The 18,820-nt window shown below is 46.3% G+C and overlaps 1 protein-coding gene across 1 annotated transcript; it reads left to right on the top strand.

The window, feature by feature from the left end:
* The first annotated feature begins 379 nt into the window (after positions 1-379).
* Positions 380-16,101, top strand: LOC137359231 (deleted in malignant brain tumors 1 protein-like). Its single transcript, XM_068025290.1, has 6 exons — positions 380-683; positions 767-847; positions 936-1,187; positions 1,406-1,447; positions 15,637-15,753; positions 16,064-16,101. The coding sequence occupies exons 1-6, from the start codon at positions 581-583 to the stop codon at positions 16,099-16,101; spliced, it is 633 nt and encodes a 210-aa protein (XP_067881391.1). The 5' UTR covers positions 380-580.
* The last annotated feature ends 2,719 nt before the right edge of the window (positions 16,102-18,820 follow it).

Below are 18,820 nucleotides of genomic sequence, written 5' to 3'. Positions count from 1 at the left end.
TCTTATACTATTCTTCCACTGATCTCTTGACTTCACATGCTCTGACCCCAGTCATGATCTCACGATGTGGTTCCTTGTCGGAGGCCTTCTGAAAAAAACATGCATGTTGCGTCGACTGCATTATCCCCGTTATCTTTCTGTAACGTCTGAAAACAATTCAGTAACGTTGTTTGTCTTTCTGTTGTTCAATCCGTGTTGATTATTCTTTAATACATTATGGGCTGCCGGTGTTTTTCTATCGCTTTTCTTGAATACTTACCGGAAATCAGTGAACACAACTGGTGCAGCATGTGTTGAGCTGTGCAGTATGAACATACAACGAGTTATCAATCTAACTATCTGGATATTTCTTGTGTCATTGACAGAGCACAAAGAGCTGCGGCTGGTGAATGGGAAGCATCGCTGTGAGGGGAGAGTGGAAGTGTTCTACAATGGCACCTGGGGAACAGTGTGCTCGGATACACTTGATGGACCTGATGCAGAAGTGATCTGTAAACAGTTACAGTGCGGTCCCCTCAGTTCTATCGATTATTACACTCTGTCATTCGGAGAAGGATCTGGACCCATTTGGCTCGATGGGATGGAGTGTATTTCACACGAATCGTTCCTTTGGCAGTGTCAAACAGAACCGTGGGGGAAACACAACTGTGAACACAGGGAGGATGCTGGTGTTATTTGTTCAGGTAACACAACAAACGTCTCAATCTGTGAGTGTCATTTCAAACATTGGTGGCTGATACAGTCAGCATGTTTCTCTTCTCAACAGAAGCAAAAGTAACTGAGGAGCAGCTCCATCGATCAGAGGACTGCATTCGAGAATATGATTGTAAACATGTACTTTCACCAGGTGCTACTTCCTCTTTATTATACCAACTATCTGACTTGTACTCCTGTCTTATACTACATCAATAATAATAATTGATTCTCTTTGCCAGATTCTGGACATTGGTTGCGCCTGTTTGGAGGTAACACCAACTGCTCTGGGAGAGTGGAGATATTGTGCAATAACAGCTGGGGCACGGTTTGTGATGACTCCTGGGATTTGTCCGATGCCAATGTTGTCTGCAGACAGCTGGGTTGTGGTCACGCTCTATTGGCCCCTGGAGGAGCTACTTTTTCTCAGGGTGTCGGTGTTATCTGGCTGGATGAGGTGAAGTGCACTGGAAGCGAATCTTCTCTGGCCGACTGTCCTTCCTCATCGCCGGCTCAATCTGACTGTGATCACAAGGAAGATGCCAGTGCGATTTGTTCCGGTGAGGGTGGCAGGGTTTGGAGAGTGGGGTTAGGGTACCTTGTTTTGTTAAATTGACTCATTAGTTCGGGAAATTAAGAACAGTATTTATCGTTTAAATGGAAAGTGCTGAAATTTCATCCTCCTGAACTTTTTGTACAATATATTCCATAGGGTTCGATGTGCCTCCAATTGCTTTCCCATCCACATCTGCAGGTACTTACCATTATTAATAGTCCAGCTAGCATTAGAGTTTGTATTAGTTGAATTGGTATTGTTGTCATTTTCTGAAGATGCTATGTGCACGTTCTCATTGACTGGAACATTTTGTTGCCTCACCGCATATTTCAAATGGTCCAGTTTAAATTCCGCTAATCCCAGTTTCTGGCTGTACCTGAACTGTCCTGCACTGATCAGAAACATGGGGGCACTGTCTCTGTAATTTAGATTGTTTCACACTTTCCTCTGGTGCAATGTGCACCACATAATGGGGAATGTTCAGCCCAACTCATTGCCTGGAAGCAGTGGATATAATTATTAAATACTTCTTGCAAATATTTTATCACACAAGATGGACTGTGTCTGTGCTAAACCTTTCTTTATTTTTGTCATTAAGAACAGGGATATAAAACTACTTCCATCCTAGTTGCAGTCTGCTTCGGAGTCCTGCTAATCTGTGTGTTGGTCTCACTGATGGTGGTTATACAGAAAAAGTCAATCAGAAGAGGTGAGGCTCATATCTTACCGTGGAACAAACAGAAAATCGCAGATTTCATGTCATATACTTGCAAGACTTTCGGTCAATGCAGCTTTCTATGGACTGTCAGGTGACCTTGTTAGAAATACATTGCAGTCGTTTTTGCTGGTTTTCTCCATTCAAGGTGCTCCAGAATGAATAAAATGTGACATTCAAAACGGATAGTGATTTGAAGTGTTCACATTCACTGTGAGAGTTCATCACATAATACATGAAACTCTGGAAGAATTTACTTATTGTAACAATGGATCAGGAAGATAATTTGATTTTTTGGGCTGTGCATTCAGCTATTTATTTGACTGTTCATCTTTCTTCATCCATTGGGTATCAATTCCTGCCCTTCAGATTCGGGCTCTGGGCATCCAATCGCGAGTTGTCTAACCGGGCCTGTCGGTTATTTTGACAAGTGATACTTGTATAGGACCTCCTGTATTCACCAGCGGTGATTCGACATTCCAAAACAACGCTTGCACTCATATTTCACCCATCTAACCCACTCCTGATTTATTATAAGAAATGGACCTCTTAATAAAAAGCACTTTTCATAATAATATAGAGTTCTTATAGAAAAATCTCTCTTTCTCTCTCTGAATAAGAAAAAGTCCATAGCTAGGACAGCATAGACCTGTTATCTCTGCCAAGGACCCGGCCAGAACAGCCTCTGTAACAAGACAATCATAAAGCTGAAAAGATCGAGCCTTGTAACTTGACTAGACTGGAAGTAGTTTGCAAACGATCACAAGCACGAGATCAGGTCATGGAGTCATAGAGTTATGCAGCAGAGAAACACTCCCTTCGGCCCAACGTGTCTGTGCCAGCCATCAAGCACCTATCTATTCTAATCCCGTTACCCAGCACTTGGCCCTTAGCTTTGCATGCTATCCCATTTCAAATGCTCATCTAAATACCTTAAATTTTGTGAGGGGTACTGCCTCTACCACCCCTTCTGGCAGTGTGTTCCAGTCTCCAATCATCCTCTTTGTGAATAGTTTCTTCCTCAATACCCCTCTCAAACACCTGCCCCTTACATGAAATCTATCCCCCCTGGTTACTGACCCCGCCGCTAAGGGAGCATGTTTCTTCCTATCTATCATATCAATGCCCTTCACAATTTTGTATACCTCAATCAGGTCCCACCTCAGCCTTCTCTGCTCTAAAGAAAACAACTCTAGCCAATCCAGTCACTCTTCATTGCTGAAATGCTCCAGCCCAGGCAACATCCTGGTGAATCGCCTCTGCACTCTCTCCAGTGCAATCACATCCTTCCTTTGGAGTGGTGACCAGAACTGTACACAGTACTCCAGCTGTGGCTTAACTATAATTTTATACAGCTCCATCATAACCTCCCCGCTCTTATATTATATGACTCGGCTAATACATACAAGTATCCCATATGCCTTCCTAACCAACTTATCTCCCTGTGCTGCTGCCTTAAGTGATCTATGGACAAGTACGCCAAGGTCCCTCTGACCCTTTGTACTTCCTAGGGTCCTACCATCCATTGTATACTCCCTTGCCTTGTTAGTCCTCCCAAAGTGTATCACCTCACACTTCTTTGGATTAAAGTCCATTTGCTACTCCCTCGCCCATCTTACCAGCCCATCTATATCGTCCTGCAATCTAAGGCTTTCCTCCTCACTGTTTATGACACCAGTAGTGTTCGTGTCATCTGCGGTCTTACTGACATACCTCCTATATCCACGTCTAAATCATTAATGTACATTACAAACAGTAATGGCCCCAGCACCGATCCCTGCAGTACACCACTGGTCCCTGGCTTCCAATCGCAAAAATAACCCTTGACCGTCACCCTCTGCCTCCGGCACTAAGCCAACTTTGGATCCAATTTTCCAAATTGCCCTGGATCCCATGGGCTCTTACCTTCAAAAAGGAAATAGGAGAGATCAGGGCCAACATATTCCCGTAAAGTTGAAGGGTAGGAGCAACAAGTCCAAGGGAACCCTGGATGTCAAGGGTTATGGGGGATTAGATAAGGAATAAAAAGGAGGTTTATGACAGATTCAGAGCGCTGAAAATAGCGCAAGCCCTAAAAAAGTATAGAAAGCACAGGCCGTACTTAAAAAATGACTTTGGAGAGCGAAGAGGGGGCATGCAAAAACACTTGTGAGCAAGATAAAGGACAATACCAAGGAGTTTTTAAAGTATATTCACGGAAAGAGGATAACCAGGGAAAGAGTAGGGCCGATTAGGGACCAAAGTAGCCATCTGTGTGGAGCCGGATGACATAGATTAGGTTTTAAATTATTACTTTTCATCTGTGTTCACCATGGAGATGGATGATGCTGGTGTAGAGATCAGGGAAGGGAATTGTGATATACTTGAATAAATTAACATTGAAAGGTAGGAAGTATTAGATGTTTTAGTGGGCTTAAAATGGATAAATCCTCAGGCCCAGATGAGATAGCTTAGTTTAGAAATACAGCACTGAAACAGGCCCTTCGGCCCACCAAGTCTGTGCCGACCATCAACCACCCATTTATACTAATCCTACACTAATTTCATATTCCTACCACATACCCACCTGTCCCTATATTTCCCAGCCACCTACCTAAACTAGGAGCAATTTACAATGGCCAATTTACCTGTCAACCTGAAATTCTTTGGCATGTGGGAGGAAACCGGAGCACCCAGAGGAATCACACGCTGACACAGGGAGCACTTGCAAACTCCACGCAGGCAGTACGCAGAATTGAACCCGGGTTGCTGCGGTGCTAACCACTGCGCCACAGTACTGCCCTGGGAGGATGTGCCACATACTGTTACGTGAGACAAGGGAAGAGATAGCAGGGGCTTTGACACAGATTTTCAAATCCTGTCTGATCACAGGAGATGTACCAGAGGACTGAGGACAGTGAATGTGGTACCATTATTCAAGAGGGGTAGCAGGGATAAACCAGATAATTACTGGTTGGTGAATCTAACATCAGTGGTACGGAAACTATTGGAAAAAATCCTGAGGAACAAGATTAATCTCCACTTGGACAGGCAGGCATTAATCGGGGAACTCAGCATGGCTTTGTCAGGGGGAGATCGTTTCTAACAAACTTGATTGAATTTGTCCCCAGTCTGCTGCAGGTAAATATATGAGAATGCAAAAAAAATAGATACATAGACTTATCCGAAAATATGCACAACAAAACTACTCTGCATTCACAATACCTGGCTTTGTCTCTTTACTATCGGCATCTCTGTGATTTGGATGTGTTCGCAGATAATTTACTGTTAAACGCTCGTGGTTTGCAACTAAACTTTAATCTCCCTACTCTTCATCTGACAGGTTCTGTCACTGGTGGCAAGGGTTCACCGGCTGGTTTATACCAAGCAATTTATGAAGAGATTGAGAATATTCCACCTGGCAAGGATTCCTATCAGATCCGGCGTTCAGGTCTGTGTTTTATATTTCATACCGAATTTTGTCTAGACAAATGTCACTTCCACTTAAATACCCCATTTTAATGGTCAGTTTACTGACTGAACACTGTCAGAAATCCGTTCACTATCACCCTGTGAAGGTGGCCTATCACAGTGCGAGTGTGTCTATATCAGTGTGTATAGTAAGATGAGCAATGGGTTTGGGAAAATTCCCACCCATCGCGAATGGTTAAAGAACGTTATTTCAGTTTGTTTGTAACTTTCATGTAATTTTATTCCATTTAAACAAGACCATAAATAATCACTGCTCTCAGGAGGAGACAGTCACATTGACTCAGATTTTATTTCTCGAGGTGACTGGATTTCTGGATCAGAAACACGTTCCCATCAGGAACTCCTTACCTGAAATCAGTGGTTTCTACAAAAAAACTTATTCTGACACTTTGTATTCTGATGCTTAACATAATATCTACAAATTCCACTTCATGATACTGGGGCAACAACACTAGAAAATCGATGAAAGCTTTGTCCTGTGATATATTTAGGGAGCGATTTAACCATTGAGATAAATTTCTGAGGTTACAACAAAACACACAAAGACGATTTCCCTGGTAGATAAATGAGAATCCTAAACGATTCAATAAGTATATTAAGAGTAAATGGGTAGCTAGGGAGAGAGTAGGTCCCCTTAAGGATCAGTGTGGTAATCGATGTGTGGAGCCACGGGAAATGGGGTAGGTCGTAAATGAATACTTTTCGTCTGTATTTACCGTGCAGAACGTCACGGAAGCTAATGCGTTCAAGGGAGGGACCAGCGATATCCTGGAGCATATCAACATTACAAGGGAGGAGGTGTTGGAGGTTTTGAAGCACATTCAGTTGGATAAATCTCCGGGGCCTGACCAGGTGTATCCTAGGAGGCTATGGGAAGAGATTGCTGGGACCTGGCAGAGAGTTTTGTATCATCATTAGCAATGGGTGAGGTACCGGAAGACTGGAGGAGAGCTAATGTTGTGCCTTTATTTAAGAAGGGTAGCAGGAATAAGCCAGGGAACTACAGGCCGGTGAGCATTACATCAGTGGTGAGAAATTTATTGGAAGGGATTCTGAGAGACAGAATTTATATGCATTTGGAAAGGCAAGGTCTGATTAGGGATAGTCAGCATGGCTTTCTGCGTGGGAAAACATATCTTACGAATTTGATTGAGTTTTTTGAGGAGGTGACCAAGAGGATTGACGAGGGCAGGGCGGTGGACGTTGTCTACATGGACCTTAGCAAGGCTTTTGACAAGGTCCTGCATGGTAGGTTGTTCCGGAAGGTTCGAACACATGGGATCCAGGGTGTGGTAGCACATTGGATACAAAATTGGCTTAGTGATAGGAGGCAGAGGGTGGTAGTGGATTGTTGTTCTTCAGATTGGAGGCCTGTGACCAGTGGTGCGCCGCAGGGATCGGTGCTGGGCCTTCTGTTGTCTGTCATACATATTGGTGACTTGGATGAGAATGCAGGGGGCATGATTAGTAAGTTTGCAGATGATACCAAAATTGGTGGTATAGTGGACAGTGAAGAAGGTTATCTAAAGCTACAACAGGATATAGATCAACTGGAAAAGTGAGCAAGGGATTGGCAAATGGTATATTTAACGCAGGCAAGTGCGAAATGATGGATTTTGGAAAGTTGAACCAGGGAAGGAGATAAACAGTGAATGGCAGGGCCCTGGGAGTGTTGTTGAGCAGAGAGACCTTGGGGTGCATGTACATAGTTCTCTGAAAGTAGCAATACAGTTAGACAGGGTGGTGAAGAAGGCGAATGGCATGCTTGCCTTCATCGGCCGAGGCATTGAGTACAAAAGTTGGGACGTCATGTTACAGTTGCACATAACGTTGGTTAGGCTGCACTAGGAGTACTGTGTGCAGTTCTGGTCGCTGCACTACAGGGAAGATGTGATTAAGCTAGAGAGGGTTCAGAAAAGATTCACAAAGCTGTTGCCTGGCTTGGAGCGCTTGATTAATAAAGAGAGATTGGATAGGCTGGGTCTGTTTTCCCTGGACCGAAGGACACTGAGAGGGGACATGATAGAGGTATATAAAATGATGAGAGGCATAGATAGGTTAACTGGCCAGAGTCTGCTTCCCATGTTTTCTTTTGGGCCTCCTTATCTCGAGAGACAATGGATACGCGCCTGGAGGTGGTCAGTGGTTTGTGAAGCAGCGCCTGGAGTGGCTATAAAGGCCAATTCTGGAGTGACAGGCTCTTCCACAGGTGCTGCAGAGAAATTTGTTTGTTGGGGCTGTTGCACAGTTGGCTCTCCCCTTGCGCCTCTGTCTTTTTTCCTGCCAACTACTAAGTCTCTTCGACTCGCCACAATTTAGCCCTGTCTTTATGGCTGCCCGCCAGCTCTGGCGAATGCTGGCAACTGACTCCCACGACTTGTGATCAATGTCACACGATTTCATGTCGCGTTTGCAGACGTCTTTATAACGGAGACATGGACGGCCGGTGGGTCTGATACCAGTGGCGAGCTCGCTGTACAATGTGTCTTTGGGGATCCTGCCATCTTCCATGCGGCTCACATGGCCAAGCCATCTCAAGCGCCGCTGACTCAGTAGTGTGTATAAGCTGGGGATGTTGGCCGCTTCAAGGACTTCTGTGTTGGAGATATAGTCCTGCCACCTGATGCCAAGTATTCTCCGAAGGCAGCGAAGATGGAATGAATTGAGACGTCGCTCTTGGCTGGCATACGTTGTCCAGGCCTCGCTGCCGTAGAGCAAGGTACTGAGGACACAGGCCTGATACACTCGGACTTTTGTGTTCCGTGTCAGTGCGCCATTTTCCCACACTCTCTTGGCCAGTCTGAACATAGCAGTGGAAGCCTTACCCATGCGCTTGTTGATTTCTGCATCTAGAGACAGGTTACTGGTGATAGTTGAGCCTAGGTAGGTGAACTCTTGAACCACTTCCAGAGCGTGGTCGCCAATATTGATGGATGGAGCATTTCTGACATCCTGCCCCATGATGTTCGTTTTCTTGAGGCTGATGGTTAGGCCAAATTCATTGCAGGCAGACGCAAACCTGTCGATGAGACTCTGCAGGCATTCTTCAGTGTGAGATGTTAAAGCAGCATCGTCAGCAAAGAGGAGTTCTCTGATGAGGACTTTCCGTACTTTGGACTTCGCTCTTAGACGGGCAAGGTTGAACAACCTGCCCCCTGATCTTGTGTGGAGGAAAATTCCTTCTTCAGAGGATTTGAACGCATGTGAAAGCAGCAGGGAGAAGAAAATCCCAAAAAGTGTGGGTGCGAGAACACAGCCCTGTTTCACACCACTCAGGATAGGAAAGGGCTCTGATGAGGAGCCACCATGTTGAATTGTGCCTTTCATATTGTCATGGAATGAGGTGATGATACTTAGTAGCTTTGGTGGACATCCGATCTTTTCTAGTAGTCTGAAGAGACCACGTCTGCTGACGAGGTCAAAGGCTTTGGTGAGATCAATGAAAGCAATGTAGAGGGGCATCTGTTGTTCACGGCATTTCTCCTGTATCTGACGAAGGGAGAACAGCATGTCAATAGTCGATCTCTCTGCACGAAAGCCACACTGTGCCTCAGGGTAGACGCGCTCGGCCAGCTTCTGGAGCCTGTTCAGAGCGACTCGAGCAAAGACTTTCCCCACTATGCTGAGCAGGGAGATTCCACGGTAGTTGTTGCAGTCACCGCGGTCACCTTTGTTTTTATAGAGGGTGATGATGTTGGCATCGCGCATGTCCTGGGGTACTGCTCCCTCGTCCCAGCACAGGCATAGCAGTTCATGTAGTGCTGAGAGTATAGCAGGCTTGGCACTCTTGATTATTTCAGGGGTAATGCTGTCCTTCCCAGGGGCTTTTCCGCTGGCTAGGGAATCAATGGCATCACTGAGTTCCGATTTGGTTGGCTGTATGTCCAGCTCATCCATGACTGGTAGAGGCTGGGCTGCATTGAGGGCAGTCTCAGTGACAGCATTCTCCCTGGAGTACAGTTCTAGGTAGTGCTCAACCCAGCGGTCCATCTGTTTGCGTTGGTCAGTGATTATGTCCCCCGATTTAGATTTGAGGGGGGTGATCTTCTTGATGGTTGGCCCAAGAGCTCTCTTCATGCCATCATACATTCCTCTGATGTTTCCGGTGTCTGAGGCCAGCTGAATATGACTGCATAGGTGTTGCCAGTAGTCGTTTGCGCAACGCCTAGCTGTTCTTTGTGCAGTACTTCTGGCTGCTTTAAGTGCTGCGGATGTTAAATCGCTGGGGGCTTTCTTGTAGTTCAAAAGTGCAATGCGCTTAGCGGCTATGACAGGTTCCAGCTCTTCATTATGAGATTGAAACCAGTCTGCATTTCTCTTCGCACTTTTGCCGTAGGTGGTCAAAGCTGACTCATAGATGGCGTCTCTGATGTGGGCCCACTTGGTCTCAGCATCCCCTGTGGGAGTGTTTTGAAGGGCTGTTACAAGTGAATTTAGAAATTTTTGTAACAGCTGTGGGTGAGAAATTCTGCTCGTGTTGATGCGCGGGTGGCCCTTCTGCTTGGAATGATGCAACTTCTTTGGTCTGAGTCTAACCTTGCTGCACACCAGGGAGTGGTCGGTGTCGCAGTCCGCACTGTGGAAGCTGCGTGTGATTTGAACACTGTTTAAGGCGGCTCGCCTTGTGACAATGAGGTCTAGCTGGTGCCAACGACGTGATCTTGGGTGCCTCCATGAAACCTGGTGACAGGGTTTAGTGTGAAAGAACGAGTTGGTGATGCAGAGGTTATGATAGGTACACAACTCAAGCAGTCTCTGCCCGTTCTCATTCATCCTTCCAACGCCATAGCGCCCAAGGCAGGAGGGCCATGAGTCATGGTCGGCCCCAACCCTGGCATTAAAGTCCCCCAGCAGGAATAGGTGTTCGGTGTTGGGGATGCTGCTAATGATGTTATGGAGTTGTTCATAGAACTGGTCTTTAGCTTCAGGTGCGGAACAGAGTGTTGGAGCATAGATGCTGAGTAGGTGTACTGGACCAGAGGTGGTGAGCAGTCGGATGGACAGTATGCGTTCCGAGCCATTTGAGGGAGGCTCTATCATGCTGAGCAAGGAGTTTCTGATGGCGAAGCCCACTCCATGCTGTCTTGGTTCTTCAGGATCCCTGCCCTGCCAGAAGAAGGTGTAGTCTTGCTCTGCTAGAGAGCCACTCGCGGGGAGGCGAGTCTCCTGAAGTGCTGCAATGCCCACATTGAGTCTACTGAGCTCGTTGTTAATGATGGCGGTCTTCCGAGAATCGTTGATTTGTGTAAGGTCTTCCGACAGGCCAGGACACATAGTTCTGACGTTCCAGCTTGCAAAGCGAAGGGCTGGTACCTTCTTTCCTTTTTTCATGTTGTTTGGTGCGGTGTGTCAGTCCACCTTTCGGGCAATGACCCTGAGCTCCAAGCACCCATTGAAGCAGGCAGACTGTGGCGGGACAGAACCTTATTGACCGGGGGCTGCCCGGTTTGAGGCGGGCGGTAGCTGTCCAGTGAGGTGCAATGACCTCTCCCACCGACAAAGGCAACCCGTGGCGCCCAGTTTCTACGCCAATTTATCTGGACTTATAACCCGTAACTGCTGCCTTCCGTGTTGTTTCAGTCGCTGTGAGGCAACTATGGAGTGACCTCTCCATGGCGCATGCCTGGGCAAATTTATGGAGGTTGAGAGTTGCCCAGTCGTCAAAACCCCCCTCTCGGCCTTTCTGGTGGGGTCCAAAGGAGTGCAGGACACGACGTTTGGCACCAGTATGGCTGCAGGAACTGCCGGAAACATGCCAAAGGTGACACATGACCGCCTACGGGGTTCCGCTCCGGATTTTCTGTTAGGGTTTACTCCCTTAGCCTTGGTCTCTCCCGAGACGCCCACAAGGCAGTGGGGTTGTTGGGGCCCCTACACAGGTGTAGGATGGTGCCGGTGGGAGGAGGGGATGCAAGGGGGAGGGGTAGAGGGAGGGGGTGGGGGGGGTGCAGGGGAAGGGGGTGCGGGGTGAAGATGGTGCGGGGGGGGGCGGGCTGGGACGGGGTTGTGAGGGGGTGAGCTGAGAGGGTGGAGCAGGGAAGGGGACGGGGGTGGGGGGGGTGGAAGGGGGGTAAAGGGGGGGGGAGGGGGGGTGGAATCTGGTGCAGGTAATAAGCCATTTCCTCAGTGCCCACCATCGACGTCCGGAAAGCTCATCCACGTCCTTCGGGAGGTGAAGCATCATTTGGCAGACTTAGAGGTGATTACATTTGCTAAGGGTTTTTTTTTTTTTTTGCAGTGGTTTAAATAAAGGCATGCAGCATTGCCGACAGTGCGCTGCAGATGCTCTCCGAGCCATCTCCCGCGGGCGCTTTGAAGTTGCGGCCGGGGGGGCCGTTCGTGGATGTTTTGGGTGTTCGGGGCACCTTTTCACAGGACTTCTCTCGGGTCCCGCAGCTCCTTCTTCACCTCAATGGACTTACCGCATGCCGTGGCTGCAGACACTCTGGACTGTGAAGACAGCAGGATCGGAGATTAAAGTATCGGCAGCTGTTCTCGTCAGTTTCATCCGGATCAATTTCATTGAGAAAACAAAGAGCAGGTGTGGCTGGGGGAGGGCAGTGGGCCCAGGTAACATACACTAAACTAACTGTTAACTTTTAGATAGGGCTAAAATGAACTGATTTAAAGAGCCAGGGGAATTTAAACAGTTTAAGAGGGCAGATTGGGGGAGAAAACGTTAGGGATGGGAGCAGATGGCCATGGATAGAGTTGAACAGCAAGGGAGCTTCCTAGGGAGCTTCCAGCCCAGGAGCCATCTTGAAGTTACATGTTAAGGATGACTAAAACTATAGGGCATTGATTTAAGGTGAGAGGGAGGAGGTTTAAAGGGGATAAAATTTTTCACACAAGGAATAGTGTTTATCTGGAATGAGCTGCCAGAGGAGGTGGTGGAGAGTGTAACAGTAGTAACATTTAAGAGGCATCTGGACAGGTACTTGAATGAGCAAGGCATAGAGGGATGTGGAATTAATGCAGGCAGGGGGAATAGTATAGATAGGCATTATGGTGGGCATGGACGCTGTGGGCCGAAGGGCCTGTTTCTATGCTGTGCGACTCTATGACTCGAATTTCAAATCCGTTATTGCCCTCCTTGCACACTTTTCTACCCCATTATCCGGGGTGGGGCTCGGTTTTGGAGCCCCACCACCTGCCGTTTGAGACTCTGAAAGGGAAAGAGACAGGGTGGAGGGATTTTGGATTAAGAAACTGTGCTCACTGACTATGTTTTACACTATTGTCTCTGCTCTGATGTCTGAAATCTGACCGACCGGCTGTACTGCGTATTGTTTTAACGGCTCGCTGTATGAGCCAACATTTAAGGTCCAACCCTAGTTGCTCTTGAACCACTGCAGTCCCTGTGATGAATTTTCCACAATCACGTCAGATACAAAGTCCCAGGACGTTGTCACCAGATGATGACGGTATTATGTTATTTATTCGAACGTGCCAATCAATCTCTCCAATAACCATCCATGTTTGTGTTTAACAGTTACTGATTCCATTGAGTCCCTCAATCAGATTGAATATTACACCAGTTACAGTTTGGGTGACACGGATCCTGGATCAGAATATCCTGAAGGGAACATCTCTAGAATTCGGGGTGGGTACATTTTTACTTGTTACCATCACGTTTTTTAATCCATCACTCTGTCTGATATCTAAAATCAACAATTAAATCAATCAGAACTCACTCGCCCGAAAATGATGCTGCTGAAGACATGGAGATTTGCTGAGTGAGTTTAGTTTTAAAAAATTGAGAAATAATTTGGATTTCTACAAAATCATCCCGATTGTATCCAGTAGTATAATGGAATGAAACTTTCAGTTCATGATGTTTTCTGACACTGTTGTCTTGGCGGTGCAATGTGAAATTTGCGTGTATGTTGGATGGGTGATTCAATGGGATACACGTGACTTTTAAATGGAGGGCAGAATTTTGTTGCACAGTGACCACAGTCTGGGAGTGAAAATGCCGCTGGATAGCGGTGCAAAGGAAACCTGACGTCCTTACACGGTTAGGTGATATTCCCCGAGTCGACCGATCTCGTGGGTGGAGGCTCCACTTTAAGACACTGGGCAGATAACGGAGCAAAGAAAACAGGAAATTCATGGCAATTTTCCAAACTATTCACAATTTAGTGAAAGGCGGGCGAGACTAACAGTTTCAGAGACTCGCCATCGATAACCAAGGGGAAGTTCAGAGGAAGGTCAGTTTTGGCTGTGAAAAGCATTGTGGCACTGGAGGGAGGGGGAGAGATATTGAATCACGGTATTGGCAATCTGGAGGCTGACCGATCTTGGCGATCACAACAGAGGTATTCAGAATGAGCATCCTCTCTGACTTATAAGATAGGTATAAAAAATGAAAACAATGAAGGGTTTGAGAAGTGAGTGCAGCAATTTACAATAGGTGTCATCCACTCCTGTTTTGAGATCTCCCATTGTGGAGGAGCATCAGAGATGGAGAGAACAGCAGTCCCCAGGGTTGGTCTGCTGCACCCAGCGAGGGACAGGAATCGTGAGGCTGGAACAGAGTGTGGATTAGCAGGGCAGCACAGTAGCACGCAAGCAGCTTCTTGAGTGCAGATGATGCTACCCACGAGTGGGTTTACCATCAGAGGCTCTGCTTCCTGCAAATGTCAGAGCAGCAGTGTCACTGAAGATTGTGCCATATCAGGGAGGTGGTCACTGAGCTGGAGGAGGATCTGATGGAGGAGGATCTGAACCAATGAGTGGGGGCACCCTTCCTCCAATTTCATTTTCATATTGTGTGACATTTAAGGCTGTCAGCTTAATGTAAGGCACTGCACTCACCTTGCCATACTACATCAGGGCATTGATCCTGTTCCTGCACTGAAGCCTCTTACATGGGACTACCTCACGTCTGCTCAACTCCTCCTCAATCTCCTGCCAGGCCCTGCCTGCCAGCCTAGCCGGCCTCCTCCACCCGTTCCGATGGGAAAAGCGCTTCCCTCCTGCCATTGCCGCTTGGAGGAACACGTACAGGGAGACATGAGAAAACATGGGCTCCACCCTTGCTCTGACTGCTGCCATCTTACAAACAGATCAGTTGTCAGTCCTCCCACCCAATGTCCCACAGTGCTCCTGTCTTTCAATCGATTGCTGGCTGCCGTTTAAAATATATGACGGGCCTATGATGACTCAACTGCCGCGGCACGACATGGTCCTACCATTCGTCAGCCTCAAATCTCATTCCAGCTGAAGATCACAGTCAAACCTGGCAAGCCTGAGTAGATTGGCGTCTAACAATATCATTCTAAATATTCAGTGTTACCATGTGATTTTTGTGAAAATCATTATTTCCTCTCAGGTCTGGTCCCCGGTGATTATGATGATGTTCAGACTGGAGCCATTGACACTCAGGATGGTCACTTGTTGCTGGACAGTGTTCCTGATGATCTCTTCACACTGACAAGTGCCGGCGGTGATCTCTCCACTATCTGTGAGTTAAACTCCCACAGTCACCATCTCTCTGTTTCTACTTTGAATTTCATTCCAATCGGCGATCTCACAGACTGCTGATTGATTTAAATTCATGTTGTGATTAAAGCAAATTAGTCTCCTCAATGGGGCTGCACAGTGGTGCAGTGGTTAGCACCGCAGCCACAGCTCCAACAACCCGGGTTCAATTCTGGGTACTGTCTGTGTGGCGTTTGCAAGTTTTCCTTGTGTCTGCGTGGGTTTTCTCCGGGTGCTCCGGTTTCCTCCCACAGCCAAAAGACTTGCAGGCTGGTCGGTAAATTGGCCATTATAAATTGCTCCGAGTATGGGTAGGTGGTAGGGAAATATAGGGACAAGTGGGGATGTGGTAGAAATATGGGATTAGTGTAGGATTACTCGAAAATGGGTGGTTGATGGTGGGCCAAAGGGCTTGTTTCAGTGCTGTATCTCTGAACAAAAGTAAATGCTGGACTTATTTTAGAAAATACATCCTGACGTTATCTCTGTTATGAACACATTCACTGGAAATCCTTCAGGTGCTCAATCTAAACACCCTGATTCGGGCTCAGCAGATCCACTTCATCTGCTATCACCCAGCGGGAAAATAACAACACGGTGAATGGAGCTGGAAACCATTCAAATTCCAGTCCCCATCACCTCATTGACACTTATACAGATGACCCGCACTGAACTCACTTTTAGTTCAATAATTAATCCATCATCTTTCTCTCCATAGTATGCAACTCCCAGACCCGCACTGAAACAGCTTTGCTGGTTCCCTCCAATCCTGAAAACAATGAGGATGTTCACTGTGACACGTTCACAGCAGCAGACATTCCACCAATGACGGGCAGTGACTGTGCGGTTCAACATCTTACATCTGCATAAACCCGGTAAGACCAATGCTGTATTATTTGTTCCATTTATTTGTGCTGACAGTGTACAGTCCCGGCTGGTTCTTATATTAATATGATAATGAATGATGTTTTCAGCAGTCAGTGATTCTAAAGTATCGCAGAGAACATTCTGTGTACTTACTATTGAAATAGGAGGATTATTGAAACAGAAATATTCTGAGTAGAGAACATATACTGTATTTGATGTGTTTATTTGATGGTTGGCATTGCTGTAACCCTCTCAAGTCGTTTCTGTTATCCTTTCAGCTGAAAAGTCAGCCTCAAATCCAGCAAATGATGTCTAAAGGTGTATCACAGACTGGTGGAAAATATTCTGTGTTAAATCTGAAACAATGGCATGAACATTTCCAACAGTGTGAACATGCTGAATGTGCTTTACTTCACGATATAAGCATCACTTTGCGTTCATCAGTCACCAGATTACTTGGTGTTGGAATAACAAGATTTGGCTTTTCTCCATATTTTCTCTGAAAGTGTGTGTAATCTGTTTAATTAAAATACCAAACAGAATTGATTTCGGATCATTTCTCTGTCTGTACAAATACTGAGATACATTCCTCCACATGTAATTACCAACACTGACACAGAGATTAAATCCATTGCTTATCAATAAAGAGTTGGTATGCAATTCGTTCTGTAACCGTTTCACATGTTCATATCCTATTAAGGAATGTTTAGAATACGTCTGTCGAAGAATAAATGTTCTGTCTCTTTTATCTGCATTTATTGTATCGGCTTGCTCCACCGCCATCTACTCGATGTGGACAAATTACTGCAGTTTATAATGTAAGTGTTGATGTACAATGGAAATAATGCAAAATTAATAAAAACATTGATTTCATGTTTTAGCTGTAATGTGTGTCTTTGTCAATATTAATTCCAATATTATGATTCAAGTTCTAAATATACACCAATTCCTAGATACAATACAATGTTGTTTTACTGTGCTGCACTATCCCGGAGTATGGCGGTAGAGCAGGAGAATCTGATCAGAAATTAATGTGTTTTTGCAATTTAATTCTAAGTATTTTAGTTCGTCATCAGTGGTGTGCAATTGTTACTCAGTCGGGAGAACGACTACATCGTGCTGACTCTCCAGCTGATGGTGATTTTTGTTTTTGGTCGGCTGACTGAAACACCTGTAACCACCAGCAGAAGGCGAGCATTATCAGACTTGAAATCAGATAATGCTGGAAACACTGAGCAGGTCTGGTATCATCTGTGGAGAGAGAAAGAGCACCAGCTTTGCACGTTAATGCGATTTCTTCAGAACCATGTAATGCTTGAGATTATTACTTTTAGCAAAGACAGAACCAGGGAAAAGCGGCATAGTGGCGCAGTGGTGAGCACCGCAGCCTCACAGCTCCAGGGACCCGGGTTCGATTACGGGTACTGCCTGAGCGGAGTTTGCAAGTTCTCCCTGTGTCTGCGTGGGTTTCCTCCGGGTGCTCCGGTTTCCTCCCACAAGCCAAAAGACTTGCAGGTTGATAGGTAAATTGGCCATTATAAATTGTCACTAGGACAGGTAGGTGGTAGGGAAATGTCGGGACAGGTGGGGATGGTTGGTAGGAATATGCGATTAGTGTAGGATTAGTATAAATAGGTCGTTGATGTTCGGCACAGACTCGGTGGGCCGAAGGGCCTGTTTCAGTGCTGCGTCTCTAATCTAAATCTAATCTAAGGAGGCATGGAGGGAATAAAATAGTTAAGGTTTATGTTAATATGGAGGCAGGTATGATTAAATGAATCCCGTCGCCTTTACTCTCTCTGATCGATGTCCCTGTGATCTGCAACACTTCATTCTCTCAACCATGACATTGTCATTAAACCTGCTGACAATGGAATCTCTGTTGTTGTTTTCTGAAAAGAACCTTGGGGCGCCTAAGCTCTAACTCTCTGGCGTATCTTCCCAATTTCCCTGGACCATGATCACACCAGCGAACATCAAGTCATCCTTTCGTATGCTATCACTGCACATGGAGAGTGGACCTGCATGAGAAGGGCAGCGGCGGCATGAGATAAAAAGCTGTGGCAGAGAATCCCTTCTATCTCTCTCCACCTGTCAGAGCTGAGGTGTGTCATCTCAGAAAAACAGGTAGGTGATTGGTGGGTATCTCATCCGTGCCTGTTTTGATTAGCCAAGTGGTTTAAATGATGAGACGTGATTACAGATGATGAGTACAGATAAGAAATTCACATTTAAAGTATTTAACATCCAAATTAATTAATTAGAATAGAGATAGCTGGGGAGGCGATGTGTTGTAGCTGTATTATGTGGGAGCTGGTGGACACTAGTGCGATCCACGGTGACCACATCTGTAACAAGTGTTGGCTGCTCGAGGACATTCGGCTCAGAGTTGATGAGCTGGAGTCCGAGTTGCGGACAATGTGACACAGCACGGAGGGTTAGAGTTACCTGGACACTGTGCTTCCGGAGACAGTCGCGCCCCTTATATTAATTACATCAACTTTGGACTGCAGTTAGGGACAGGAGGGTGTGATTGCGAGTGAGGCAAGTATGGGGATCTATAATTTAGCTTTGGAGGAGACATATCCAATAGTTATGAGGCTCCTGCTCCCAGTGTGGACGAAGGCACAGGCTGAAGGGAGGATGAGCGAACTGACCACAGCACCATGGTTCAGAGCGCCATTCAAGTGGGTAAGAAAAGACAAATGTACAAATAGGGGTTAGGATAGTTAGGGGAATAGGTACTGTTCTCTGCAGCAAAGATAGAGAGTCCTGAAGGCTGCGTTGCCTACCTGGTGCCAAGGTTGAGGAGACCTCTTCTTGGCTTCAGACGAACTTGGAATGGAAGGGGAAGGATCCAGTTATTGTAGCCCATGTAGGTACCAACGACAGAGGAAGGATTCGGAAAGAGGTTCCGCTGAGGGACTATGAGCAGCTCGTGCTAAATTAAAAAGCAGAACCACAAAGTCAATAATCTCCGCAATACTACCTGAGCAACGTGGAAAATAGCGCAGGGTAAATAAGATTACAGAGGT

This window comes from Heterodontus francisci, unplaced genomic scaffold (genome assembly GCF_036365525.1).
Source record: "Heterodontus francisci isolate sHetFra1 unplaced genomic scaffold, sHetFra1.hap1 HAP1_SCAFFOLD_124, whole genome shotgun sequence".
In the NCBI taxonomy this organism is placed as follows: Eukaryota; Metazoa; Chordata; class Chondrichthyes; order Heterodontiformes; family Heterodontidae; genus Heterodontus; species Heterodontus francisci.
The sequence above is the reverse complement of the archived record's forward strand: the minus strand, read 5'-3'. Positions and strand labels throughout refer to the sequence as shown.

Bases quoted from the DNA above. Each gene is read 5' to 3' on its own strand.
- LOC137359231 (XM_068025290.1), top strand. From the start codon at position 581: ATGGAGTGTATTTCACACGAATCGTTCCTTTGGCAGTGTCAAACAGAA. The intron at 684-766 runs GTAACACAACAA...TCTTCTCAACAG, and splicing joins TGCTGGTGTTATTTGTTCAG to AAGCAAAAGTAACTGAGGAG. The intron at 1,448-15,636 runs GTACTTACCATT...TTCTCTCCATAG, and splicing joins TTTCCCATCCACATCTGCAG to TATGCAACTCCCAGACCCGC.